The 26,829-nt window shown below is 40.5% G+C and overlaps 1 protein-coding gene across 2 annotated transcripts; it reads right to left on the bottom strand.

Moving 5' to 3' along the window:
• Positions 1 to 87: 87 nt before the first annotated feature.
• Positions 88 to 25,227, bottom strand: med16 (mediator complex subunit 16). 2 transcript variants are annotated; one of them, XM_033047100.1, is made up of 14 exons: positions 24,923 to 25,227; positions 22,098 to 22,205; positions 20,096 to 20,265; positions 18,636 to 19,067; positions 16,879 to 16,984; positions 16,348 to 16,500; positions 14,827 to 15,038; positions 14,381 to 14,587; positions 12,324 to 12,534; positions 11,073 to 11,206; positions 7,698 to 7,890; positions 4,770 to 4,986; positions 3,923 to 4,006; positions 88 to 371 (listed from the first exon to the last, which is right to left on the bottom strand). In XM_033047100.1, exons 1-14 carry the CDS (start codon positions 25,056 to 25,058, stop codon positions 245 to 247), a joined length of 2,490 nt encoding a protein of 829 aa, XP_032902991.1. In that variant the 5' UTR covers positions 25,059 to 25,227; the 3' UTR covers positions 88 to 244. The 2 variants fall into 2 exon arrangements, with proteins under 2 accessions (XP_032902991.1, XP_032902992.1); XM_033047101.1 differs by lacking the exons at positions 88 to 371; positions 3,923 to 4,006 and having other exon boundaries at positions 4,845 to 4,982; positions 24,923 to 25,205.
• Positions 25,228 to 26,829: the final 1,602 nt, after the last annotated feature.

Below are 26,829 nucleotides of genomic sequence, written 5' to 3'. Positions count from 1 at the left end.
ATCCATCAAAACCCTGGAATTCAATCACCTCAGGAGAAAATACAAGAGAAAACCAAAGTGGACATTAAAACAAAAATCTGAGCCCTGAATGGAAAATAAGTCAATTTACTTGAAAAATTCTATTAAAACGTTCAGAAAACATTTCTAAGCAATATATACAGTGTCTTTTGCACATCAGTAAATTTTCAATGAACATTTTCAGCTGTGTATTTCTTCATTACCAGTACAAATTAATTGCTGTTATTCAGGCGAGACTAATAGGGAATTTACGCCATAGTCCACCACACAGACAGTTCTTGATCCACCTTTGTTCCCACTGTTTAACCGCTGTTGATTTGTTTGGTGATTTCAGCATGGTGTTGCATCCGCATCTATTTAAAAGATGAAAGTTTTAATCAGAGACACTAAAATCTAGAGAGAATGGAATAAAAAGGTGTTCTAGCGTCAAAGTCATACAGCATGGAGACAGGCCCTTTGGCCCAGTTTACCCACACCGACCAAGGTGCCCCATTTACACTAATCCTAACTATTGAGAAAACAAGTCTGCTTTAAGTTGCGGCGACAGGGAGGGGTGACGAGAGCAGAGGCAATATCTGTAATAGGGTGCAGACCACAGTTGTCCAGCCATCTTTTTGAGAGATGTTTGAGGATAGTTAGAAAGAAGAAAATCAAAATAACATGCTGGAAGTGAGAGGGGCAGAATGTTGCAGTTATCAGAAGTGCTGAAACAAAAAGCAATACAGCAAATACTTGGCAGAATCTCTGGAGGGAAGAGTTGATTTCACATCTAGATAAGCTTAAATCAAACTGATCAGTTCCAAAACTGGTTATCTGAAATTGTTGAATTCAGGCTAGTTATCTGAAATAGTTGAATTCAATATCGAGTCCCAGAGGGGGAGGCTGAAAATTCCTGACCACAATTGAGTGAAGAATAAGAATTAATTCAGTTCCATAGAGACTGATCATTTGATTATTTTAAAAATACTAGCTACAAATTGTAACACAGTTTATTTGCAAAATGACAGCTTGATAGACACCGAGAGAGCATCATTGATGAACACACAAGAAGTCTGTTTGCTTAACCAAAATGTAAACCTGTTCTAATACAGGCAATCCAAATCCAACCTGAGTGAAAGCAGTTACACAGTTTCCTCCATAATGTTTGGGACAAAAACCCATCATTTATTTATTTGCATCTGTACTCCACAATTTGAGATTTGTAATAGAAAACATCACGTGTGGTTAAAGTGCACATTGTCAGATTTTAATAAAGGCTATTTTTATACATTTTGGTTTCACCATGTAGAAATTACAGCTGTGTTTATACATAGTCCCCCCATTTCAGGGGACCATAATGTTTGGGACACAGCAATGTCATGTAAATGAAAGTAGTCATGTTTAGTATTTTGTTGCATATCCTTTGCATGCAATGACTGCTTGGAGTTTGCGATTCATGGACATCACCAGTTGCTGGGTGTCTTTTCTGGTGATGCTCTGCCAGGCCTGTATTGCAGCCATCTTTAGCTTATGCTTGTTTTGGGGGCTAGTCCCGTTCAGTTTTCTCTTCAGCATGTAAAAGGCATGTATACATTTGGGTTCAGATCGGGCGATTGACGACCACTCAAGAATTGACCATTTTTTAGCTTTGAAAAACTCCTTTGTTGCTTTAGCAATATGTTTGGGATCATTGTCTTGCTGTAGAATGAACTGCCGGCCAATGAGTTTTGAGGCATTTTTTTTTTTTAACTTGAGCAGATAGGATGTGACTATACACTTCAGAATTCATTATGCTACTACCATCAGCAGTTAATAATAATAAAATTAATTTTTATAGCGCTTTTCTAAGACTCAAAGTCGCTTTACAATAGTAACAGACAATAGCAAACGGAGAAGCGGCAAACAAACAGCACCAGCGTCCTCTCCGTGCAGCACATAAAGAAAGAATACAGACATAACAATAATAAAGACATTTAAACATAAAAACATCCCCCCACAATGGTTCCCATTATGAGGGAAGGCACAAAGTCCAGTCCCCATCCCCAGTTCACCCATAGTCGGGCCTATTGAGGCCTCCACAGTTGCCTCTACGGAGGCCCGATGTTCCTGGCCGTTCTCGCCGGGTGATGGTGCTCCGGCGTCGGGAGAATCCTCACAGCGGGATGGGAACCCTGGAACGGCCGCTTCCGTACTGGAGACCGCGGCTTCCGAAGCCAACAAGGCCGTGCCGGATGGAGCTCCACAACTGGTGATCTCGTCGAGAGATCCCAGGCTCCCGATGTAAAGTCAGCACTGCCGCCCGCAGCTGGCCGCTCCTCAGACCCGTAGCTCCGCGATGTTTTTTATCGTCGGTCCCAGTTCCAGCGCGGCGACCCGGGCAAGGCATCGCCCACTCCGCGATAGCGCTCCAGCGCTGTGCCGCCGCCGAAGCTGTGGTACTGGGCGGTCCCCGACAGGAAATGCCACTCCAGGCCCGCTGGTAGGTCGCGAGGACGGGTCAAAACTGCAGCCCGGAGAAAAGCTGCCTCTCCGACCAGGTAGGGACCCTGAAGGATAGTTTCCCCCTTCCCCCCCCCCCACCCCCCACATAAAAAAGTTTAGACCTCCAAACAAAACACTTTAACAAACTAAAAAAAAAAAAAGATGATCAGACACAGACAGCTGCTGGCTGGGCAGCCATGCACAGGACAGCGCCCCCAACCAAAATCAGTTTGATACAAGCAGTTGTATCATCATTGACGATAAGTGAGCCAGTACCTTCAGCAGCCATACATGCCCAGGCCATAACATACCCGATGCCCACCATCGTGTTTCAAAGATGAGGTGGTATGCTTTGGATCTTGGGCAGTTCCTTCTCTCCTCCATACTTTGTTCTTTCCATCACTCTGATATAAGTTAATCTTCATCTCATCTGTCCGAAAGACCTTTTTCCAGAACTGTGGTTGCTCTTTTAAGTACTTCTTGGCAAACTGTAACCTGACCATCCTATTTTTGCAGCTAACCAGTGGTTTGCATCTTGCAGTGTAGCCTCTGTATTTCTGTTCATGATGTCTTCTGCAGACAGTGGTCATTGACAAATCCACACCTGACTCCAGAAGAGTGTTTCTGATCTGTTGGACAGGTGTTTGGGGAATGTTTTTAATATAGATAGAGTTCTTCTGTCATCAGCTGTGGAGATCTTCCTTGGTCTGCCAGTCCCTTTGTGATTAGTTAGCTCACCAGTACTCCTTTTCTTCTTAATGATGTTCCAAACAGTTGATTTTGGTAATCCTAAAGTTTGGCTGATGTCTCTAGACTCGAGACTCGTGGGGGCGGGAGTGACTACCTTCCCGTGCAGGTCTATAGCACCAGCCCACTGCACAAACAAACATTATGGTGCCCTGAAATGGGGGGATTATGTATAAACACAGCTGTAATTTCTGCATAATGAAACCAAACTGTATAAAAATACCCTTTAATAAAATCTGACAATGTGCACTTTAGGTACATGTGATTTTTTTCTATTACAAATCTCAAATTGTGGAGTACAGAGGCAAATAAATAAATGATGGGTTTTTGTCCCAAATATTATGGAGAGCACTGTAATACTTTCCATACCCAATCCAACTTGGCTATCAACTTTTAACGTAAAAACCTTCATCATGTTTTTGATCTGTCTGAGATTGAAACACAAAGGTTTCAATATGAAGCGATAGAATGCAATCACTCGGACCTGGATAACTGCTTAGACAGGTTGGCACAACACAACCCACATGTTTTATCAGAACCTGCACCTGATTTGACCTGATCCAGTCGGGATTGCGTCTCATAACCAAGCTCTAGTGTACATATTTCAATGGTGTTTAGCTAAACTGATGTCTGCAATTTGTCACTGATCAAGTTGAACTCTTCCACAAATAAGATTCTTGTCTTTATATTTGCTTACCTGGTGCAGGATTTGGTTTCTTCTGTTGGGCACACTCCTAAATTAAGTCGTCTTAAATTGTCCATCTTCTGATACCCAGGTGACCTGAACATCAGGTAAAATGATGGTGTAGTCATTGCATTCACATGAAGTAGAACATTGATGGTGTAATAGTCTACCTATCCTATCCCCACTTTTTAAATCATACTTCACAATTCAATTGGATGAAGGAAATGTATTCCTGCTTCAATGTGTTGGCTGAGGCTGACAAGTGGAAGTGATTCTGATTGTATTAGTACAACGTTTACCCAAGGTGGTTGCACATCTGCAAAGATATATCTCAATCGGATTTCTAGGGTGAGAAATACTCAGTTACGGAACCTTGCAGGCAGCACTTCCCCCATAGCTACTCCTCATACCCACTTCTCCACAAGATTATGAATGAGTATTTGTGGACAGGGAAGATTAAGATAATGTCATATTGTGGAACAGATGAATGGAAATCAAACCAATGGGATTCCTCTTCCCAGATCTCAATGAACAGATCTCAACTGGGATAGAGAGCAATGTTTGCAATGTAAAAATCTGCAACGTACATCAATGCTACCTGTTGCCGCTTCTTTCCCAGACAATGGAGATTATTTAAACTAGTTCCAAAAACTATGGAAGTCACTATTAACAGTAATTAACATTAACCCAAGGCCTATTTACAATACAAAGTCATCACAAAACTAACACCATTGGCTATATTTTAATGATCTAATCAATATTGATTAATTAACAATGGGTATTTGTGATGATAATGCATCAAAGTCAACATAGGCAGAACAGGGTAGGATTCTCTTTGTAAATAAGACATTCCAATTACCTTGCAAAGATATCAAGCTGTGTGGTTGCAAAGTGGCTAGGCACGCTGACTGGTTTTCCAAACTGCAGCTTTAGTGGCTGTTTGCTCTGTAACTTGCCAATAATTCCATCATTCACTGGCAGCCAGTCCATGCTGGGAACCAGCAGCTGGCTGGGAAGCAGACAACATTCATCGATCAGATTGTCATCGGGTTCAGTCATATGGTTCTCATCTCTACCTGGAAAAATTGGTCGATGAGAAACGTTAACACTTATAAAAACAACACATTTATATGAACTTATTGACCCCACAAGTTCTCTACACGTGCAAAACAAACCTTTAATATGGATGTCACAATTGTGATTGTAGATGGTTTATGCATGCAACCTATAATGTAACATTAGAAATGGGGAAGAAACATTTTAATTTGCTTGTGATTATCCATGCAGATCCTATCAGTGGAAATCATTGCATGATAAGGGTGGGAGATTGCAGCCTTCAGGTGGTCCACCCCGTTTCGACTAATGCAATCAACCCGACGTGCACAAACAAATAGATGTAGTGTTTTGGTGTCTGCAACTTTAGGCTGTGCACGCCATATGCAAGAAGATGATTGTAAAAATCACAAAAGGTTCAATGGAATCAAGTATGAAAAATGAAGCAGCAGCTACATCGTGGCATTATGTTTTCAACTCTCTCCCAATAATGTGACTTCTGCAGACAAGTTCAAGTTCAAGTGAGTTTATTGTCATGTGTCCCTGTATAGGACAATGAAATTCTTGCTTTGCTTAAGCACACAGAAAATAGTAGGCATTTACTACAAAACAGATAAATGTGTCCATATACCATGATATAAATATATACACAACCATCCTAAGTCGATCAGCGCTCATAAAATGTTTGTATTTAGTCCCTCATTTCTCCTCTACAAAGGGCATTAACCAGTGAGGGGCTCTCACTAAAAAGGCTCTCCAATAATCTACAGGAGTGAAATGATGGTCTAAGTGATGTGCATTTCTGAGATTCAAGGGTGTAATCAGCTGCTTGGAAGATAACACACAAGGAAATAGTTTCTTCTCACTAGTGCAAAGGCAAAGATAAGTAGTGAACAAATTGTCAAAAACATGGATCATTGCCGAAAACATATACGTTGCTGAGAATGTGGTAGTCCCAGGAGTGATTCGCCGCTAATTTCTTAAGAGCTCATGTGGGATGGACAATCCCAATTGTCAACAACACACCCCATAAATTATTTTTTTAAATCAATAAACTGTTTCATTTTTCATATTCATGTACATTCATGCATTCCATTCCATACTCTATGCCTATATGACTTATAATTTTCTGAAAACCATCAGTTATTGCATTGCATATTCATACCAATTAGGTTACTGCTATTCAATTAAGATTCTTCTCCAGAGATGCTGCCTGTTCTACTGAGTTGCTCCAGCATTTAGTGTTTTTCTTAGGTTTCTGCTGTGGTCTGTCCTGTGCCTCCATGTTCATTGGTAGCATTCATACAGATCAGTCAGATCAAATATCACTCTTATAATCAATCTAGGCTAAATGGATATTATAGCCAGAGGACACTGCAGAGTATAATTCCAAATCAATCCAAATTTGCTGTGCTGCATTACTCCAACTTAAGAACCATTCAAGAATTAGCCACTGAGCATACGCGACAATAAATATTCAAAAGGAAAAGTTATTACAAGCCCTCAGACAAATGTATCACCTCATTCGCAAGTGATCGGATTGCATTTCAGTGCTGAGTTACAGTCTGAATGAATTCAAGAGAGCTGTGTAAATTAATACCTGCTTGAGGAAATACAAACTCAGGGTTTCTATTTGGCCGCGAAGTGTGTGAACATTCATATTATATTTGTAACTTTAAAAGTTTTTCGATTTGCCTATTCAGCTGGAACATACTGTACTGATATATTCTGGTAATCAAGAAATCTACTACATATATATTGCAACTGAAAAGTTATAATTGGAACAAAATGCCATAATTCTCGTATTCAACCCTCTTGTAATAAAGGCCAAAAGGCCATAATTTGCCTTTTCTTATGCTTGCTGAATCTGCTCATTAAGCTTCAGTAATTTATAAAGAGGACACCCATATTTTTTTTTTTTTTAAAACACCAATAACTTTCAATTTTTTACAATTTAAAAAAATATTCTACCTCTGAAAGTGGATGATCGCATTTCCAGATATAAATTCCATTTGCATATCTTTGCACATTTACTTTAACTGTCTCTCTTCCTCTGAAACCTGTCTGCATCATTCTCATATTTCTCACTGCCACTTAGCTTTGTAGTTCCTTTCAACGTAGACCACTCAATCCATTAAATCAACGCCAGCTCTCAGTCATCCCCTTCCCTACACCCTTCCCCTTTTTATTACCCTCTAACCTATTTGTTCCCCACATACACCCATGAATACTCCCTGACCCACCCACCTAAACTGGAGGCAATGTACAACAGGCAATCAACCCAACACCAATATATCTTTGGGATATGGGAGGAATGGGTGACGTTTTGGGTCGAGACCCTTCTTCAGGCAGTCTGAAGAGGGGTCTCGACCTGAAACGTTACCCATTCCTTCTCTCCAGAGATGCTGCCTGACCCGCTGAGTTACTCCTGCTTTTTGTGTCTACCTCACATCTACTATGTCTTGTAATAATTTTGTACAACCCACTCCATCAAACAGGGATTGTCAGTCTTTAGAATTCTCTCCCACAAGGGCTTTGTATGCAGTTACTGCGTAAACTGAAGGCAGGGAGACTCAGAGAATCAAGATATATGGGGAATGCATAGGAATTTGGTGAGAGCACATCATCCTTGAACTTGATGCCATATTTATGATGTCTATTTTTTAATTTATATACTTAAAGAAACAAAACAAGTTTTTCCACATCAGAATGAAGGTATGCGATTTGAACTTACAGCAGAGCCAGAGTTTGGTGAGTAGTCGGAAAAGCAGGGACATGCTATCCTGGGTGTCTGATGTAGCAGTGTATATTGGCAAACAACCAGGTTTAAGCAGACCCCAAATTCGTATCACCACCATTAGTTCTCTGAGCATGCCAAGTGAGGTTCCATCTCTGAGAAAACTAAATCCTGGACGAACAGGAGAACCCTGTAAGGAAAGATTGACCATCAACAGGACAAATCCACTAAATGATATTAAAAAAGTGAAGCTGCAAAGGGAAAATAAATTAGTCCAAAGAACATTGTTAGCAACTGTTGATACTATAAATATTTGTGACGACGTGATGATCCAAGTATCTCTCTTTTCCAATTAGACTAGTTTGATATTATTTGGGTTATTTTCACATTGGCAACTAATAGGGCTTCTCAATGACATAATTCAAGCAACCTAATATATTACAGCCAAGTTTGTTAACAATACTAAGATAGGCAGAAGGATGGGGAGGTGGACACAGAGTTTGCATTTGTTGCCGTCTTCAATAAGATTCCACCGCTTCTGTTTCGACTAATGCAGAAACCATTCCATTGTGATTTTGAAATTGCCAATTCCAGCAGCAATAACCACTTTCCTTCTTAAAACACTGTTCCATACAACCCGTGCTTTTCATGGTGGTACGTGCTGGTAATACATACTGGCACCTCTATAAAGTTAAACACTAGATTGATATAAAGCAGCCAAAGTGTTGCGTGAATTGTTATATGTACCAGCAGATTTTTGTCTGCAAAATAACACACTGCAACCATTGGAGAAGCAACATCTGCCCTTCTATCTCTTCCCATTCCAACCTCCAGGGTCTCAAACTGTCCTTTTAGGTTAAATAATTCTTCCAATCTATTGTAAAGCATTCAATGTCTATAAATATATTCACCTGTACATTCGAGAAACTGAATGACTGCAGGGGTTAACTTGAACTTTCAGTTGATTGTTCACCATTCCACTCCTACCTGTCAGTGGATACTGCATCAGCAGAACATGCACTCGCAGTATAGCACCTCATCTTACATTAGACGCCTTTTGGACTCAAAATAGAATTCAATGAATTCAGGTAACATGCTTCGAGTGTCAGTATCTGAATTAGCCAGTTCTGCTGTAGGTCGTTCACTCGTATTGACTCATTCTCTCACCCTTTGTAATTTCTGCAGCACTACATTTCACAACTTTGTGTTCCCTCCAAATTCCTTCATTAACCTATCAATGATACAGCTTTACCAATAGCTACACCCCTGGTCTCACCCTGCCAGACATATTTGCTTTTTTCTATTCATTCCTCCCTCACTCTGGCTGCAATTTAAAACTAATTCACTTTCTTTTTCCCCAGTTCTGAAAAATTAACTTGCATCTCTTTCCATAGGTGCTGCTTCATTTGCCAAGTTTTTAAACATTGTTTTCATTTGTTTAAAGTGAGTGGGCAAAAACAGCAAAATGGAGTATAATATGGAAAATGCAAGGTTATCCACGTTTAGCAGGAAAAATCAAAACTGGAACCTACTGTTAGGTTGATGGTTCTCGAACATGATTCAAGTTGGCCTACAGGTAGAGCAGGTAATTAGCAAAGTAAATGTAATGTTGATCTTTACTGCATGAGAAAATAACTATGATTACATACAATGTCAATCATCTTTGCCCCATTAATTGCATTGGAGGCAATTAAGAGATAGTTAACTCTGATTCCTCAGATCAAGTGATTGTCTAAAGAGCCTGGAATTCTACATTCATTTTGAACCGAGGAAATTAGTGAATGAAAATAATTTGAAGTGTCCTAACAGGGTAAATGATGAGAAAAAATTTCCATTCACAGCATTCACAGGAGAACCCAGAACCAGGGAACTGAGTTTCAGAATAAGGAATTATCCAATTAAGACACAGATGACAAGGAACTTATTTCTTAGAGGGTGATACATCACTGTAATTCCCATACTTGGTTTGTGGAGAAAAAGGACACAGAGTGCTGGAGCAATTCAGCAAGTCAGACAGCATCTCTGGAGAACAAGGATAGGTGACATTTTGGGTCCAGACCATTCTTCAGAATGCGTTGTGGAGGTTGTGTTGAGGTTCTGACAAATAGATCTTTACACCATATACAAGTTAAGGCCATTTTCTAGCTGACAACAGTGGCAAACCGAGGTACCAAGATTTAAAACATAAATATCTCATTCTGTGAAAATAGATACATGAGAGACAGACGATGAGGATATTTATAGGCAACGATGCATGCTGTATGTACAGGCGAATATCCTCTTGCGTAAATTTGGTGCGTGTGCAGATGTGGTGAAGATGTCGCTATTTAGAGCATACTGCACACCCCTCTACACTGCGCACCTGTGGTCGAACTATTTAAAGACAAGTATGCAGAGACTAAAGGTGGCTTATAACGATGCCATGAGAACACTGCTAAGGCAACCTAGATGGTGTAGTGCCAGTAATATGTTTGTGGCTGCAGGAGTCAGTACTTTAGAAGCTATCCTAAGACACCACATGTATAAATTCATTTGCAGGATAAATGACTCTAAAAATGTGCTTATTGTGGCCTTGACAAACATAAGGGTTAGCACTACACGCTACGAATCCCAGCTGTGGAGACACTGGTATTGTTGTCTCGTTGTAGGACATTGATCATCTTTTAATCTGGATTTTTAACTTAAGTATTGTGGGTTTAAAAAATATATAAGTTATGAAGTTATGTGATATACCATGATTTTATATGTATTTATGATATTTGATATGCAATGCATTTTTAATGTAATGTTGCCCCTTGTCTGGAACTTGAGTCCGAAATAAAGTTTATTATTATTATATTATTATTATTATAAGCATCTCATAAAATAAACTGAAATTACTCTGCAAGATGATTGCTGATGCAATCTTGTAATATGCAAGCCTTGTAATATGTTCATTCTTTACAGAGGATGATTTCTAAAAAATTTGGAGAAAATCCTGTCTTTTTTGCTACACCTACACCATCCACATGGTAAAAATAAACCCTAAGCATACTTCTATATTTAGAATTAGACTTCCCTCGTCCCCCCTCTCCCATCAGGCAAGAGGTAAGAAATGTGAAAACGCATACCTCCAGATTCAGGGACATTTCTTCCCAGCAGTTATCAGGCAACTGAACCATCCTATCAACAACTAGAGTGTGGTCCTGAGCTACTATCTACCTCACTGGAGGCTCTCAGACCATCTTTAATCGGTCTTTACTGCACTAAACGTTATTCCCTATATAATGTATCTGTGCACTGTTGACGGCACGATTGTAATCATGTAGTCTTTCCACTGACTGGTTAGCACGCAACAAAAGCTTTTCACAGTACGTGTGACAGTAAACTCACCTGGTTGGGCAGACTAGCCAGCAGATACAGCACAAAGTCTCCAACCCACTGAATGAGCTGCTGTAGGGACTGCAACACCCAGGCATCCAGAACAAACTCTTCTGTTTTTAAATTTATCATAACTTTATCAATATCTGAAAGTATAAATTACATCTTTAATCAACTGGACACTTAGCTAACTTTACTGAAATACTGAATTAATAGCAATAACTAAATAAAAATAACATTTGTTAAATACATTAAGTTCTGTCAAAAATCTTTTTCTCGGGTCACCAAATTAAGAAAGGACAAGCATAAAGGAATGTGCATAATTCCAAGTAATCCACATTGAAAAAAAAACGCACTTGAGAAATAATATGGCAGAGATTTACAAGGTGTTTCTGTGTACAATTAAGGAACTGCTGCCCTCTTGGAGATGCTTTGGACGAGGGGTGTCAGGGGTTGTAGGCAGAAGGCAGAAGAATGGGGTTAAGAGGCAAAGATAGATCAGCCATGATTGAACGGCACAGTAGACTTGTTGGGCCGAATGATCTAATTCTGTTCCTATTATATATGAATTTAAACATAGCTCCTTTGTGCCTCTTGGGATAGATGTAAATGATCCCCACAATGCTACTTAATAAAGAGCAAGGGAGCTCTACCAGTTGAATTTTAGTTTAGTTTATTATATTATTGCCACGTGTACAGAGGTAGAGTGAAAAGTTTTTTGTTAAATGCTATTCTGTCAAAGCAAAGATTATACATGATTACAATCAAGCCATCCACAGTGGACTGATAAAGAATAAATGGTACAACATTTAGTATAAAGTCCAATGAAGTCTGATTATTAAAGATAGTGCAAAGGTCTCGATGAGGTACATGTGGGGGGGGGGGGGGGGGTCAGGACCCCACTCTAGTTGGTAATAGGATGGTTCAGTTGCCTGATAACAACTGGGAAGAAACTGTCCCCTAATCTGGAGGTATGCGTTTTCAAACTTCTGTACCTCTTGTCTGATGGGAGAGGTGAAGAAAAGGGAGTGACTGATCCTTGAATATGCTGGCGGCCTTGCATTGGCAGCGTGAAGTGTAGATGGAGTATCATAACCAACACAAAATATACAGTTGGAATAATGAAAAGAAAACTCAATTCCTTCAACTAAGCAATCTGTAGCTTACTGAAATTTCCACAACACTCGACTTGAAGAATCAGAAGGCGTTATTCAGCCACCTCAAGCATTTACATTTGGTCCACGTGCAAAATAGGATACGTACCAGTGTCCGTGTTTTTACAGCAGATCTCAGTCAGTCGCTCTCCAGGGCTTTTATCTGGTGTGTTCAACAAATGTGGTCGAAGAAGTGATTTAAGTGTGGAACCTATTGCAATCAGCAGCAGCTTTGCATGGAAATCACAGGCTCTTGCCAGTGTATTTGTTGACAGCTTACATAAAGATGCTTTCATGGCGACTATTCGGGTGGACAGAACCTTAATAAAGGGAAAGGGAGGAAGCAATTTAAATGCATGCCCACAAAGAATAGTTCTGAGGGAACAATAAATTGAACAAAACCATAACTCTCCCATGTTTTCATTCACAACAAGTTGAATGACAAGTATTTTTAGCAGGCAAGATGCCAGATCATATAAAATCCTTTGTTCAACACCACTTGACATGTCAAGAAGCATTTAGCAATTTTCTTTTGTTTAGTTTACAATTGTCATGTGTACCGTGACAAGCTTTTGTTGCCTGCTATCCAGTTAAAGTCCATACATGATTACAATCAAGCCATCCACAGTTTAAAATTATCTTCATCAGTATGGAGATGCCGGGGATTGAACCCGGGGTCTCATACATGCAAAGCCTGTGCTCTTCCACTGAGCTGCATCCCGACATAAAGAATCGCAGTCATTAATTTCTCAACTAAAGCCATAAAAACAAACTGGAAGCAACTACAAATGATGGTTGGAAACTATACCTTCATTTGGTGCCTTTCACAACCTCAGGATGCTTAGGTGCAAAAATATAGCTTTTAAAAATGCTGTAATGCAGATATAGCCAATTTGCTCAAAGCATTCTGACAAACACCATGAGATAAATGACCAGACAATCTGTTTGAGATGTTGACCAAGGAATATGTGCTGGATAGAATACTGGTAGAACTCCCCTGCTCTTCGTCGAGTCATGCCTTGGAGATCTTTTACATCTATCCAAAGAGGCACCAAGTAGCTATATTTAACCCCTCATCTAAAATATAGCATCTCCAGAATGCAGCAATTCTTCAATAGTACATAGAAACACCTTGAATATCTCTGGACTAAGAATTCAGGTGTGGGAATGCTATAATTAAACAAGCTGCAATATGCAATATCTACAAAATACCAATGATTCTTCATTAGTACCAGCTTAAACTGTTGTTTCCACCACCTGGAAAATGCAGGTGGGAACATCTCCCCGGCAAAATTTCCTTCCAAGTCACACATCAGTTTAACTTGGAAGTACATTGCACCTCCATTATCCTTCATCATTCAGGTCAGAATCCTTGAATCCCTTCCTAAATGTGGGAATGGTTTCACAGCCGTTCAAGGCAGCAGCTCACCAACTTGTCTTGCACACACAAGATCTATGGGAGATGGTGGATATTGCAAGGCACCCGTGCTTTGGTCTGCAGTGTCTCTTGCGACTAAATAATCCAGTCCATCATTTGCATTGTTCCATCAGTGGTTGCAATGTGTGTGTCACAAATAGATAGTTCAAAACTCCATGCTCTTCTGAGCTCCTATCTTTCAAGCGGCTGGAGTCAATTCCTGCAAAGGATTTTAGCTCAGTTTTCCATTGGTCAGGATCAATTAAACTCCTTCATATTTTCCTTGTACAGGTATATGCACATAATAGTTATATATTGCTAAAATGAGAATGTTTTATCACGTTGACATGATTGGATAGGGCTGTAAAAATGTCTAACTATGGTAAAATAAAACAAGAACCTGTGAGAAACTGAATATTCGTCTTCTTTTCATGTTATGAGATGGTAAGATTCTACTGTTTCTCAATAGCTCGACATTTAATCCATGCCACTAGATGAATTAGAACCAATGCAATGTGTGCAAATGTCAAAAGCCACTGTTGTAAGTGAGACTGACAGTTCTGTCAGAAAGATTCTAAACTCTACCATGCTCCAGGTTAAAATTTCCATTTTGTGAGTTTGAGTCATGCAAGCTTTTTGTCTTGCTTTCAGAACTAACAACTGAAAAAGAGCAGCAAGTGAACATTACAAAAAGAAGTGAACATTACCAAACATAAAATGCACGCCCTGCCACCCCAGTAAACCTTTACCTGTTGCAAAGCCTGTGCCTGGCGTGTATATTCCTCGTGCAGTTTCTCCACTAGGTTTTGCACCATGTTAGGTTGTACATGCAAAAGGATGTCCCACCAGTCGAATCCCGTCACCATACAGTACTCCAATAGGAAAAGGAGATGACGCAGTGATGTGTTTATGTCTAACGTGTGACCCATTGAAGGAGAGATCCTTAGCATGCTCAGCTAGGAGGGAACAAAATAATGTCAACCTTTCAATAAGAATGTAAGTAACTTTGCACTTTTGAAAAAAATTACTATTTCAGTTAGAAATTAAATGGCACTGGCACATTTAAGGCAACATTTTTGGCATTTTGGCCGCATCACTGAAGTTAAGGAACTGAAAGGACAGGCAAATCTTCTTAAATGTATTATTAAATACTGAATATAATTTAACAATGCATTCTTTTTATTTTATTTGTTACCTTTCCCTGGCTGTCTATTCCAGCTAATGCCAATGAAGTCAAGGACAGCTGCAGTGCTTTGAAGTGCACCGACGACGCAGTTGTACGCTGTCGCTTAATAGACTGGTCGTCCGCTGGTCGTTGGGAGGGAATGCTGTAGAAAACTCCCAATGTTTGTAGTGAAAGCCTGTGAACAATGTGAATAGTTCCATCATGGAATGCTAATGCAAGGCCTAGAGATAGGAAGGAAACTAGAATTTAGTCAATACCTCCACAGCAAACCCAAATGCATTCTCACAACCCAATGATCACAACAATAGTTCAAGCTTATTTGGCAAGATGCTTGTTTAAGACAATAGGCTGGGTAAACAGTCACTTCAAATTCATGAGCTGAAGAATAATAAGGAATTACTTCAGTGTTCTGAAAATAACCTATACACCAAATGCACAGGAGAACTCATTAACAGTGAGGGGAAAAAAATGAAAGGGGTATAAAATAAGGACACAAAGTATTGGTGTAATGCCCCTGTCCCACTTAGGAAACCTGAACGGAAACCTCTGGAGACTTTGAGCCCCACCCAAGGTTTCCGTGCGGTTCCCGGAGGTTTTTGCTTCCACTACCTGCAACCTCCAGCAACCACCTGCAACCTCCAGGAACCGCACGGAAACCTTGGGTGGGGCTCAAAGTCTCCAGAGGTTTCCGTTCAGGTTTCCTAAGTGGGACAGGGGCATAACTCAGCAGGTCAGGCAGCATCTCCAGAGAACATGGATAGGTGATGTTCCATGTCAGGACGCTTCTTTATATCCATGTTCTCCAGAGATGCTGCCTGACCCGCTGAGTTATTTCATCACTTTGTTTCATTCTGTGTAAACCAGCATCTGCTGCTCCTTGTTTCTACATGGAAGGGGTATATTCTCACCACTGTGATAGAAGAAACTATTTAAAAATTCTCTCAACTGTGCTCTGCTTCAAGATGTTTCCCTGAGAGAGTGGAAAGTCAGACCGATTGGAAAGTAATATCAATAAGATAAATCAGGGGAATGGAAAAGCATGCAAATCCAGCCATCAACTCGTCACTTACTGAATAAAATCAGCAAAATAGAATCACCTCAAATGCCCTGCTCTCCTTGAATGCCTAGATTAGATGCAATGAGGAGAAACCATCCTACCCAAATCATCTAAATGACTTTTCAGTTTACAAGGTCCTTTGAGCAAACACCATGGAGCAACAAAGTAAATCCCCAAACGAGACCATAAGGATTTATAAATACATCTTTCACGGATTCTATTTTTTGGTGATTTTATAAAGTAGGTAACAAGCTGAAGACTGGATCAGCTTCATTGTGCATTCCCCAATATTATCTAATTGATGTTACTTTCCGATCAGTCTGATTTTCCACTTTCTCTGGGAAACATGTCCTGATGCAGACCACTGCTGAGAGATTTGTTTTTAATGGTTCCTTACATCACAGTAGCAAGGATATACACAATTAATGCTTTTTTGCCCCCAAAGAGGACTCCATATGAAGCACAATACTAACCCATGCCTGGAAAGAATTTGGTGTCTGTTGCCACCTTTAGATCACTACTGGTAAGAGAGATGGGAAGTTTGGGTAAACCCACAGCTGTTACACGATCTAGGTCATTGGTTGCACTTAGAATCCTCCACTTCAGGATGCTTGGCTGTTTATCACCTAAGAAAATAGAAACCACACTTGAGGGAAGGGAAAACTAAATGAAAAAAAATATTTTTCTACAGCCAATCATGAATAACATTTCATATTTAACTATAATTGTTATCATCGATGTATTCACTTCGTAGAACAAATTCACACACAATAAAATGTTTTTTTGTAATCCTGTACATCCCTAAGCAGGCATTAACTTGCAGTGATTTATGTAACAATACCAGATTCCCAAGAACACCATCCTTTTTCAATCTCAGATCATATAAAAATGGAGAATATCTTTAATATTATAATCCATAGAGGACTGAAAATTAAACCTTAATCTGAGCTGTCTGCAATTTATAACCATCAAGTCCCGCTGAGAGCAGCTACCTCCATACTCACCCATGGGGGAAATTGGCTGAAAAATATTGTTTACTGGCAACCCTTCCTTCCGTAATGACCAGCATTCTACGATGCTGCCCGACAGACTGGAAGCACACAGCAACACCTACAGGAGGCAAGAGCATGGCAATTACTCTTACATCTAGCTGTGCCAACAATAAAACTCATCATTGATCAAATTTCACAAACTTCAACCAAGAAGTCCACTGCTCATCACCCAGTATCGTAACTCTTACAATTCTCCTCTTGTTCTCTTTAGTGCTTCCAATGCCTCATCATACTAGCAGGTTGAAGATAATGGTTTGAGGCTTTGATTGATATAATAACTAATGAGTTGGAGGGGGCGACTTACAGTGCTGTTAACTACAAACATTTTCAGAGAGGGGGAAATAATTGGAAGTGCCATCCAGCCATCGGAGATTGAGAGCCTGAATGAAGAATAATTCAACATATTGTAGAGATAGCAAAATAAGTGGCAGGGAGATTGGCTTGGGGAGAGAATTTATCACTTTGATTATTCATTTAATGTTGAACTCTGCAGCTGCAGCTCCAAAAACAAGCAGGGTGGATGAAAAAATTGGAAGAGCTTGCAGTGATAGATCTCGGATAGATTTGATGATGGTAATCTTAAAATTCGCTGCACGGGGGCTTGGAAATGAAAAACATTGAGGATGAAATGGATGGGCAAGGAAGATCTTTGCAGATTGGAAAGAGTCATCTGATTGGACTTATCTCGCTACTTGGTTGTGAACAGATAACTGGAAGCATTGGTTCAGAATGAAAAAAACTATCATAAGAAAATACCATACATACCAAAGCCAGATATTTACAAAATCCAAAAAAGGTTGACTTTGGCCTATTTTATCATAAACCTCTAAGTACTCCGTAACCGCATCCTTTATAACGGACTCTAAAATCTTACCAGACACTGGAATCAGGCTAACCAGCCTATAGTTTCCACTCTTCTGTTTTGCTCCCTTCGTGTACAGCGGGGTAATATTCGCAATTTTCCAATCATCTGGAACCACTTCCAACTCTTGAAATATCACTACTAATGCCTCTACAATCTTTAACGCCACCTCTTTTAGAACCCTGGGGATGCTGTCCATCCGGTCCAGGTGACATCCACCTTCAGACCTTTGTTTCCCAAGCACCTTCTCCTTAGTAACAGCCACTCCACTAACTTCCACCCCGACTCTTGAATTTCAGGCACGTTGCTAGTGTCTTCCAATGTAAAGACACTAGCATGATGTGAAGACGATGCAGAAAAGTTATTCAATTCCTCTGCCATTTCTTTATTCCCCATTATCACTTCTCCTGCATCATTTTCCAGCAGTCCAACATCCACTCTTGCCTTTTTCTTACTATTTATATATCTGAAGAAACCCTTGTTTTCCTGTATTATATTATTGATAGCAAGAGTTTCTTCAGATATGACAGGATTTATATAATGCTAACATCAGATAAACACGCAGTGCATAAAACAGTACATGAATGCTGCACAAGATGAGACAACATGATGGGCAAGCTTCAAACTTTATACCGAGGATAGACAAAAAGTGCTGGACTAACTCCACAGGTCAGGCAGCATCGCTGGAGAAAAAGGATGGGTGACATTTCAGGTCTGAAGAAAGATTCTGACTTGAAACATCACCTGACTTCATAAATAAACTGTGTTCAAACATTTGACACGTGGCACATTTAAGAAATGGCACAGGAGCAGTGAAAAGAGAAATACAACAACTTTGATCCCCTACCTGCTCCGAGGTTTCTCTTGTTAAAAACTTCAGGTGAGTGACGGCTGGGTATTTCTCCTTCCGAGCAGTGTCCGTTGTACAGCGCATGAAGAGTGATGGCAGAAGCTCCGTATCAATTTTGCACTTCTCATTAACAACGCTCACACAGACCTTATAAAACTGAACAGGTGACGAGCTGCTGCCATCTGACGTGGTCACCACAATATTTCCACCTCCAGTGAATGCAATGTCTGCCAGGGCAACTCTGCTCCTCAACCGTGATAAACTTTCCGTGGCAGTGAGAACCTGTCCGCTGGGCTTCAATAACGACACAGTCACAAGACCACTGATGGTTACTGCAATCCAGCCTTCCATGGGCTTCCCTCCGAACAGCGTCAACGACGGGGAGAACTTCACCCGGGAAAATTTCTCACCAAAATTGGATGCTCCAGACTGATAGGCAGGGGAAAGAAAACAGGAAAGCACGTCATCCTTAAAGCTATCAAACCACTGGCTAAAAATATTCTGGCAACATAATATAAAGCAACACCGAAATAGATGTAGAATCGGATGGCAATGTGGCCCAATGAGCTTGTTCTATCCAGGGCACACCATCAGCATTTTCAACTGGTTTCATGGCTATAAATTCAAGCAACCACTAAAGTTAATGTTTTGGAATGAATCATTGATAGTTACATTTATATGTACAAAGATTGAAGTAAAAGGCAAGCATTGTACCTGCATTTTTGTTTACATCTATTTCAAATCTGTTTACTTCCAGAACTTTGAATTTTAGGATTTAGATATAAAGACAGAGCACACAAACAGGCTCTTCGATCTACTAAGTCCACGCCAATCATCAAGCACCCATTTTACCATTAATCCTTCCTAACCTATTATATTCACTCCACATTTCCATCAGTTCTCCCAGATGCAACAATTTACTTACATTGTAGGGGCAATTTAGTGGCCAACTAACTCTCAACTTTAGGATGTGGCAGGAAAGCAGGGTATCTGGGTGAAACTCACACAGGCACATACAAAACGTGCACACTCCACAAAGGCAGCCGTGTCACTGTGCTGCCAAATGAATTTTGTCCAGCGGTTGAGACACAGGCAAGTTTGAAATTGCATCATAATTTATAGAAAACCAGCCTGAAAAGTTAAATATAAGCACATAACATGGATGTAAACAAAACCATAATATGCCATTTTTGTCACAGATCAGTTTTCTAGATCTTCACTGCACAATACCTAATGAAGGAAATGAGGATGAAATCAATCTGAATCTCTGCACACAATTGAAAACAAAAACAACTGAGCATTCAGATTTGATCTGTCTTAATTCAATATATCTCTTAGTCAGCACCACAGACTCCTACAGTACTGTGAGGGACAAAGGTGTTAGTGTTAGCTATTAACATATTTAGTTATTGACAGATAATTGGAACGTTACTTAAGTTTTAGATTACAGCACAAACCTTTTCCACATGCAAGGCCAACTTGACACCATTGTGCAGCCACGACAAGGCTACAATAGGATCTCCATCCACTGAGCTCCCAACTATGCTGTCCCAGCTATTTACAAGGTGATCAGTCATGCTCCAACATTTCACCCGGCCATCTGCATCTGCCGACAACAGCCGGGAACCTTACAAACACAAAACAGATGGAATAAATATTCATTTTGGAGATACATCACATAAATTACACTTTAGAACCCAGTAATTTAGGGGGGGGGGGGGGGGGGACGCCTAATTAATGGATTGTTTTTACTTTCATTCCAAAACATAAATCTGTCAAAAATCTATTTGTTATCCACGGGAAATATGCACACAATTTATTCATACAAGGTGAGAATTTATATGTACAAAAACATATTTCACCTCTGCACTGCAAGCAAAAACACACACATGCTCTTCATAAAGTGCTTTAAAGCTTCACCACATAACTTCACAGAAAAACCTCATTAATATTTTGATTTTCTTAACTGCTGAAGAGTTTCATCTTCCAGCACACTTAGAAATGAAGGAGAGCTAATAATAAAGTCTGTCATGCTGCAAATATCATTAACATCATTAATAATTCATTTAATGATTAATTTATTCTGCTCAAGGCCTTCAGTGACCATGGGTCACGTAATCTCCAGGGAAGATAGCCAATTAATACATTTTTTAAAATCTGTGTGTTGTCCTGTGACTTTATTTATTATTTTGTGGCACCTGAGGAGACTTCACTTGATGTTTTTAATTCTCATCCGACACTCGCACATACAGTTCCCTCCATAATGTTTGGGACAAAGACCCATCGTTCATTTATTTGCCTCTGTACTCCACAATTTGAGATTTGTAATAGAAAAAAAATCACATGTGGTTAAAGTGCACATTGTCAGATTTTATTAAAGGCCATTTTTATACATTTTGGTTTCACCATGTAGAAATTACAGCTGTGTTTATACATAGTCCCCCCATTTCAGAGCACCATAATATTTGGGACACATGGCTTCACAGGTGTTTGTAATTGCTCAGGTGTGTTTAAATGCCTCCTTAGTGCAGGTATAAGAGAGTTCTCAGCACCTAGTCTTTCCTCTAGTCTTCCTTTGGAAACTTTTATTGCTGTTTATCAATATGACGACCAAAGTTGTGCCAATGAAAGTCAAATAAGCCATTATGAGACAGAGAAACAAGGATAAAACTGTTAGAGACATCAGCCAAACCTTAGGCTTACCAAAATGAACTGTTTGGCACATCATTAAGAAGAAAGAGAGCACTGGTGAGTTTACTAATCGCAAAGGGACTGGCAAGCCAAGGAAGACCTCCACAGCTGATGAAAGAGGTATTCTCTATAATAAAGAAAAATCCCCAACACAGTCTGACAGTTCAGAAACACTCTTCAGGAGTCAGGTGTGGATTTGCCAATCACCACTGTCTGCAGAAGACTATCCCAAACATACTGCTAAAGCAACAAAGGAGTTTTTCAAAGCTAAAAAAAATGGTCAATTCTTAAGTGGCCAAGTCAATCACCCGATCTGAACCCAATTGAGCATGCCTTTTATATGCTGAAGAGAAAACTGAAGGGGACTAGCCACCAAAACAAGCATAAGCTAAAGATGGCTGCAATACAGGCCTGGCAGAGCATCACCAAAGACACCTAGCAATTGGTTATATCCATGAATCACAGACTTCAAGCAGTCATTGCATGCCAAGGATATGCAATAAAATACTAACAATAACTACTTTCATTTACATGGCATTGCTGTTTCCCAAACATTATGGTGCCCTGAAATGGGGAGGCTATGGATTTCTACATGGTGAAACCAAAATATATAAAATCACCCTTTAGTAAAATCTGACAATGCGCACTTTAACCACATTTGATTTTTTTCTATTACAAATCTCAAATTGTGGAGTACAGAGGCAAATAAATAAATGATAGGTCTTTGTCCCTAACAATATGGAGGGCACTGTATAAGCAAACATTTACCTGATTGGTCCCATTCAAGAGAGGCAATAACTTCATGGTGTCCAGAGTTGATGGAATAAACATCCCAAGGATGATCAGTGTCCAAAATGTGAATCATATAAGTAAGATCTGTAAACAAAAAACAACAAGATTTTAGAGAATATTGCTTCGCCGTACCTACGAATTTTAGAGAATATTGCTTCGATCACATTCTAAATAATTTACTCAGCCTTTATTTTAAAATAACCTGTGTGAAGAGACAACACATCAAACAGCAGATACAAGGTATTTTAAGTAGGAGCAAATAGACTTAATTTAGGAAGGGAAAAAATTAGATGCTGGAAAACTTAAAAAGTTTCACTGTGTAAGGACTTGACTCTCTCTTAAGAAGTATCAAAAGAAGAGAGTAATTCCAAAGAAACTACAAACTCCCACAGCTGACAGCACATCACCTGGCCTGCCACCCAAAACAAATGCCGTTTAATATATTCAGTTAGTGGTTTCTCTTCAGTTGATATTTAGTTTTTCAACTAATTAATCTACATACTATTAACATTAATACTACACATCATTTCATTTCAGTTAACCAGTGTTTGATAAAATGTTCAACTTAAAATAGCAGAAGAGACCATTTAAAATCGCAAACCACATATTGGAAGCCCAAAGCAACTGAGGCTGAGGGGAGATGTGATAGAAATATATAAAATGATTAGTGTCAAAGATAGGATAGACTATCAGAGCCTTTTTCCCCTAGGGTGGAAATGTCAAATACTAGAGGCAGAAGCCTTAAGGTGAGAGGAGGAAATTTAAAGGAGACATGTGGGCACATTTTTTTCTAAAAAGAGCAGTGAGTGTCTGGATCTCGCTGCCAGGGATGGTGATGAGGAATATACAATAGTGGCATTAGAGACTTTTAGAGACATTTGCAATACTATGGATCACATGAAGGCAGAGGAGATTAGTTTAACCTGGCATCATGATCTGCATAGACATTGTGGGCCAAATCTGAGGAAGGACATTATTGCCATAGAGGGAGTGCAGAGAAGGTTCACCAGACTGATTCCTGGGATGTCAGGACTGTCTTATGAAGAAAGACTGGATAGACTTGGTTTATACTCTCTAGAATTTAGGAGATTGAGAGGGGATCTTATAGAAACTTACAAAATTCTTAAGGGGTTGGACAGGCTAGATGCAGGAAGATTGCTCCCGATGTTGGGGAAGTCCAGGACAAGGGGTCACAGCTTAAGGATAAGGGGGAAATCCTTTAAAACCGAGATGAGAAGAACTTTTTTCACACAGAGAGTGGTGAATCTCTGGAACTCCCTGCCACAGAGGGTAGTCGAGGCCAGTTCATTGGCTATATTTAAGAGGGAGTTAGATGTGGCCCTTGTGGCTAAGGGGATCAGAGGGTATGGAGAGAAGGCAGGTACGGGATACTGAGTGGATGATCAGCCATGATCATATTGAATGGCGGTGCAGGCTCGAAGGGCCGAATGGCCTACTCCTGCACCTAATTTCTATGTTTCTATGTTTCTAAGGGCCTCCTCTCCCCCTACCAACCCTCACGGTCCCTCAGATCCACATCAGCCGGTCTCCTCTCCATCCACAAGTCCAACCTCCGCAGTTTTGGGGACAGAGCCTTCTCCAGGGCAGCTCCCAGGCTCTGGAACTCCCTCCCCCAACTGATCCACAATTCCGTATCCCTCACCATCTTCCAGTCCCGCCTCAAGACCCATCTCTTCACCTCTGCCTATCCTTAGCCCCACGTCCCCCTCCCTTTTCATCTGTGCATTAATTGCCTCATATTGTGTTTTGTATTGAATTCTGTCTTTACTTTGTGTACTAGTCATGTCTCTACTATTTATTTCATTCCCCTTACATGTTTTTCCTCTACCTGCTAAATTTTTGTAAGGTGTCCTTGAGACTCTTGAAAGGCGCCCATAAATAAAATTTATTATTATTATTATGTTCTAAAGCATTTGGCCATCTTCTCTGTCCCCAATTCCAAATCTGTCCAAATATCTAATCTACAAAGAAATGTCATCACATCCATCTCAGAGATCGTAATCATCTATCTTACCTGAAAAAACCCCATCTCCTTCAGTGGTACTATTGAGCACTAGTCCTTGGAAGCAAAATTTGAATCTGCAGTCCTCCTACTCAATGAAAGGTGCTATTTATTACATTGCTGTAGTATTACTCAATTATTATCAAACATTTATTTGCAAATGCGTTCTACCTCAAGAAGGCAGCCAGCATCATCCTACTCCACCCTCTGATTTCACTCTTGCCATTGGGAAGAAGGTATTGATGCCCGAAAACAGAAACATCCAGGTTCAGGAGCAGCTACTTCCCAACAACCACCAGGCTATTAAACACTATAATCTCCAAATAAACTCTGAACTATATAGATTTGGGGACATTGTATTTGTCTATGCACGATTAGCGTGTGTGTATTGATTTTTTTTGCTGTTTGCTGGAGATTGATAGATTCTTGATTAGTAAAGGTATCAGTGGTTATGGGGAGAAGGCAGGAGAATGGGGTTGAGAGGGAAAGATAGATCTGACATGATTGGATGGCGGAGTAGACTTAATGGGCCGAATGGCCGAATTCAGATCCTACAACATGAACTATTATGGTGCTTACACAGTACTGTTGTGCTGTTGCAAGTAAGAATTTCATTGTTCCGTTTCGGGACTGCACTTGACGTAGTAGACCGGAATGTGAAACTTCATCACTACACCATGCAAACATTAGAAACAAGCAACTGCAGATGCTGCGTTACAAAAAGAGAATCAAAGTGCTGGAAACATTGTGAGCCGGCGGTCTCGGGCCCAGTACCCACCTTGCTCCTCCTCGTTCTTCAGGTCGGTGGTGAAGGCAACTAGGTTCCTGCAGGACCAGGCGCACACGAGTGACACAGAGGGGCAGTAATTGCTCTTGGGTTGCTTGTCCCATTCACAGACGTAGGCCACGTCCATGTTTGATGCCGACTATCTGCCTCAGCCCGGCACTGCCGCCGACTCCCTGCCCGAAGGGGAGGCGCCTCAGCCGCCGTCTCTCTACACAGCGGGAGTCAGTCCACCCGCCTCTCTGCTCAGCCGCCGTCTCTCTACCCGAGGAGAGGCCGCCTCAGCCCGCCCATCCACCACTGCGCATGCACCACCCCACCACCAGGGAGCTGCCTGGATTCAACATTAAAATATAATCAATTTAAACTGTTACTAAACGCTCCTTCATTGTACGTGGGATTAGGTTTGTTATCCAGAACTAGGGGTCACAGTCCAGAACTAGGGGGTCACAGTTTAAGGATAAGGGGGAAGTTTTTTAGGACCGAGATGAGAAAATCATTTTTTACACAGAGAGTGGTGAATCTGTGGAATTCTCTGCCACAGAAGGTAGTTGAGGCCAGTTCATTGGCTATATTTAAGAGGGAGTTAGATGTGGCCCTTGTGGCTAAAGGGATCAGGGGGTATGGAGAGAAGGCAGGTACAGGATACTGAGTTGGATGATCAGCCATGATCATATTGAATGGCGGTGCAGGCTCGAAGGGCCGAATGGCCTACTCCTGCACCTATTTTCTATGTTTCTTCAATACCATTAATTTTAGCTCTTTTTAAAAGTTGAGTTGCCCAATTTGATTTGTACATAACTTCAATTACAAATACATGCTGATCTCTGCAAGAAAATGAAAACCAAGACATCTTTGGTGAAAACGGCTAAATCCTTACAACTCCAAATTTAGTTTATCTTAACAAATATCTTTTGTTCTCATGCCCAATTTTTATTCTACATTTCTGATTATTTATCCACAAATGCACAAACTAGGAGAACAGGTACATAGTTGTAGGGAAGTGTTGTGGAGCAGCGGGATCTTGGAGTGCAGGTGCATAGTTCCTTGAAGATGGCGTCACGAGTAGATGGGGTGGTCAAAATGCATTTGGCACATTGGCCTTCATCAGTCAGAGTATAGAAGGTGAAAGATCATGTTGGAGTTGCAGTTGTATAAGATGTTGGTGAGGCTACAGTTAGAGTATTGTGTTCAGTTTTGGGCACCATGTTGTAGCAAGGATGTTGTCAACGCTGGAAAGGGTGCAGATATGATTTACGAGGATGTTGCCAGAACTCGAGGGCCTGAGCTATAGGAAGAGGTTAGGAAGGCTAATACTATTCCTTGGAGCATAGGAGGATGAGGAGTTATCTTTTGAGGTGTACAAGATGTACAAGATGATGAGAGGAATAGATCGGGTAGATGCAGAGCCTCTTGCCCAGAGTAGGGGAATCGAGAACCAGAGGATATAGGTTTAAGGTGATGGAGCAACATTTAATAGGAACCTGATGGGTAACTTTTTCACATAAAGGGTGGTGGGTATGTAAAATATGCTGCCAGAGGAAGAAGTTGAGGCAGGTATTATCACAACGTTTAAGAAACATTTAGACAGGTACATGGACACGACAGGTTTAGAGAGATATGGGCCAAATGCAGGCAGGTGGGATTAGTGTAGATGGGACATGTTGGCCTTTGTGAGTAAGATGGGTCAATGAGCCTGTTTCCACACTGTACAACTCTGACTATATAGTTTCTAAATAGTTTGGGGTTAAAGACCTAATCTTGTAGTATCCAACCCATCGCAGCCTGCCAAATGTATGCTGGTCAGTGTGTATTAGGTGGGCCAAAGGCCGTTTCCATGCTGTATCTGTACTTTAGGCTTTAGAGATACAGCGTGGAAACAGGTCCTTCGGCCCACCGAG

The sequence above is a fragment of the Amblyraja radiata genome, chromosome 29 (genome assembly GCF_010909765.2).
Source record: "Amblyraja radiata isolate CabotCenter1 chromosome 29, sAmbRad1.1.pri, whole genome shotgun sequence".
NCBI lineage: Eukaryota > Metazoa > Chordata > Chondrichthyes > Rajiformes > Rajidae > Amblyraja > Amblyraja radiata.
The sequence above is the reverse complement of the archived record's forward strand: the minus strand, read 5'-3'. Positions and strand labels throughout refer to the sequence as shown.

Excerpts from the sequence above, each read along its gene's own strand:
- med16 (XM_033047100.1), bottom strand. The coding sequence starts at position 25,058 with ATGGACGTGGCCTACGTCTGTGAATGGGACAAGCAACCCAAGAGCAAT. Across the intron at positions 16,501-16,878 it reads TCAGCCAATTTCCCCCATGG|GTGATAAACAGCCAAGCATC; the intron begins GTGAGTATGGAG and ends CTATTTTCTTAG. Across the intron at positions 4,007-4,769 it reads CAGCTTGATATCTTTGCAAG|GTCACCTGGGTATCAGAAGA; the intron begins GTAATTGGAATG and ends CCTGATGTTCAG.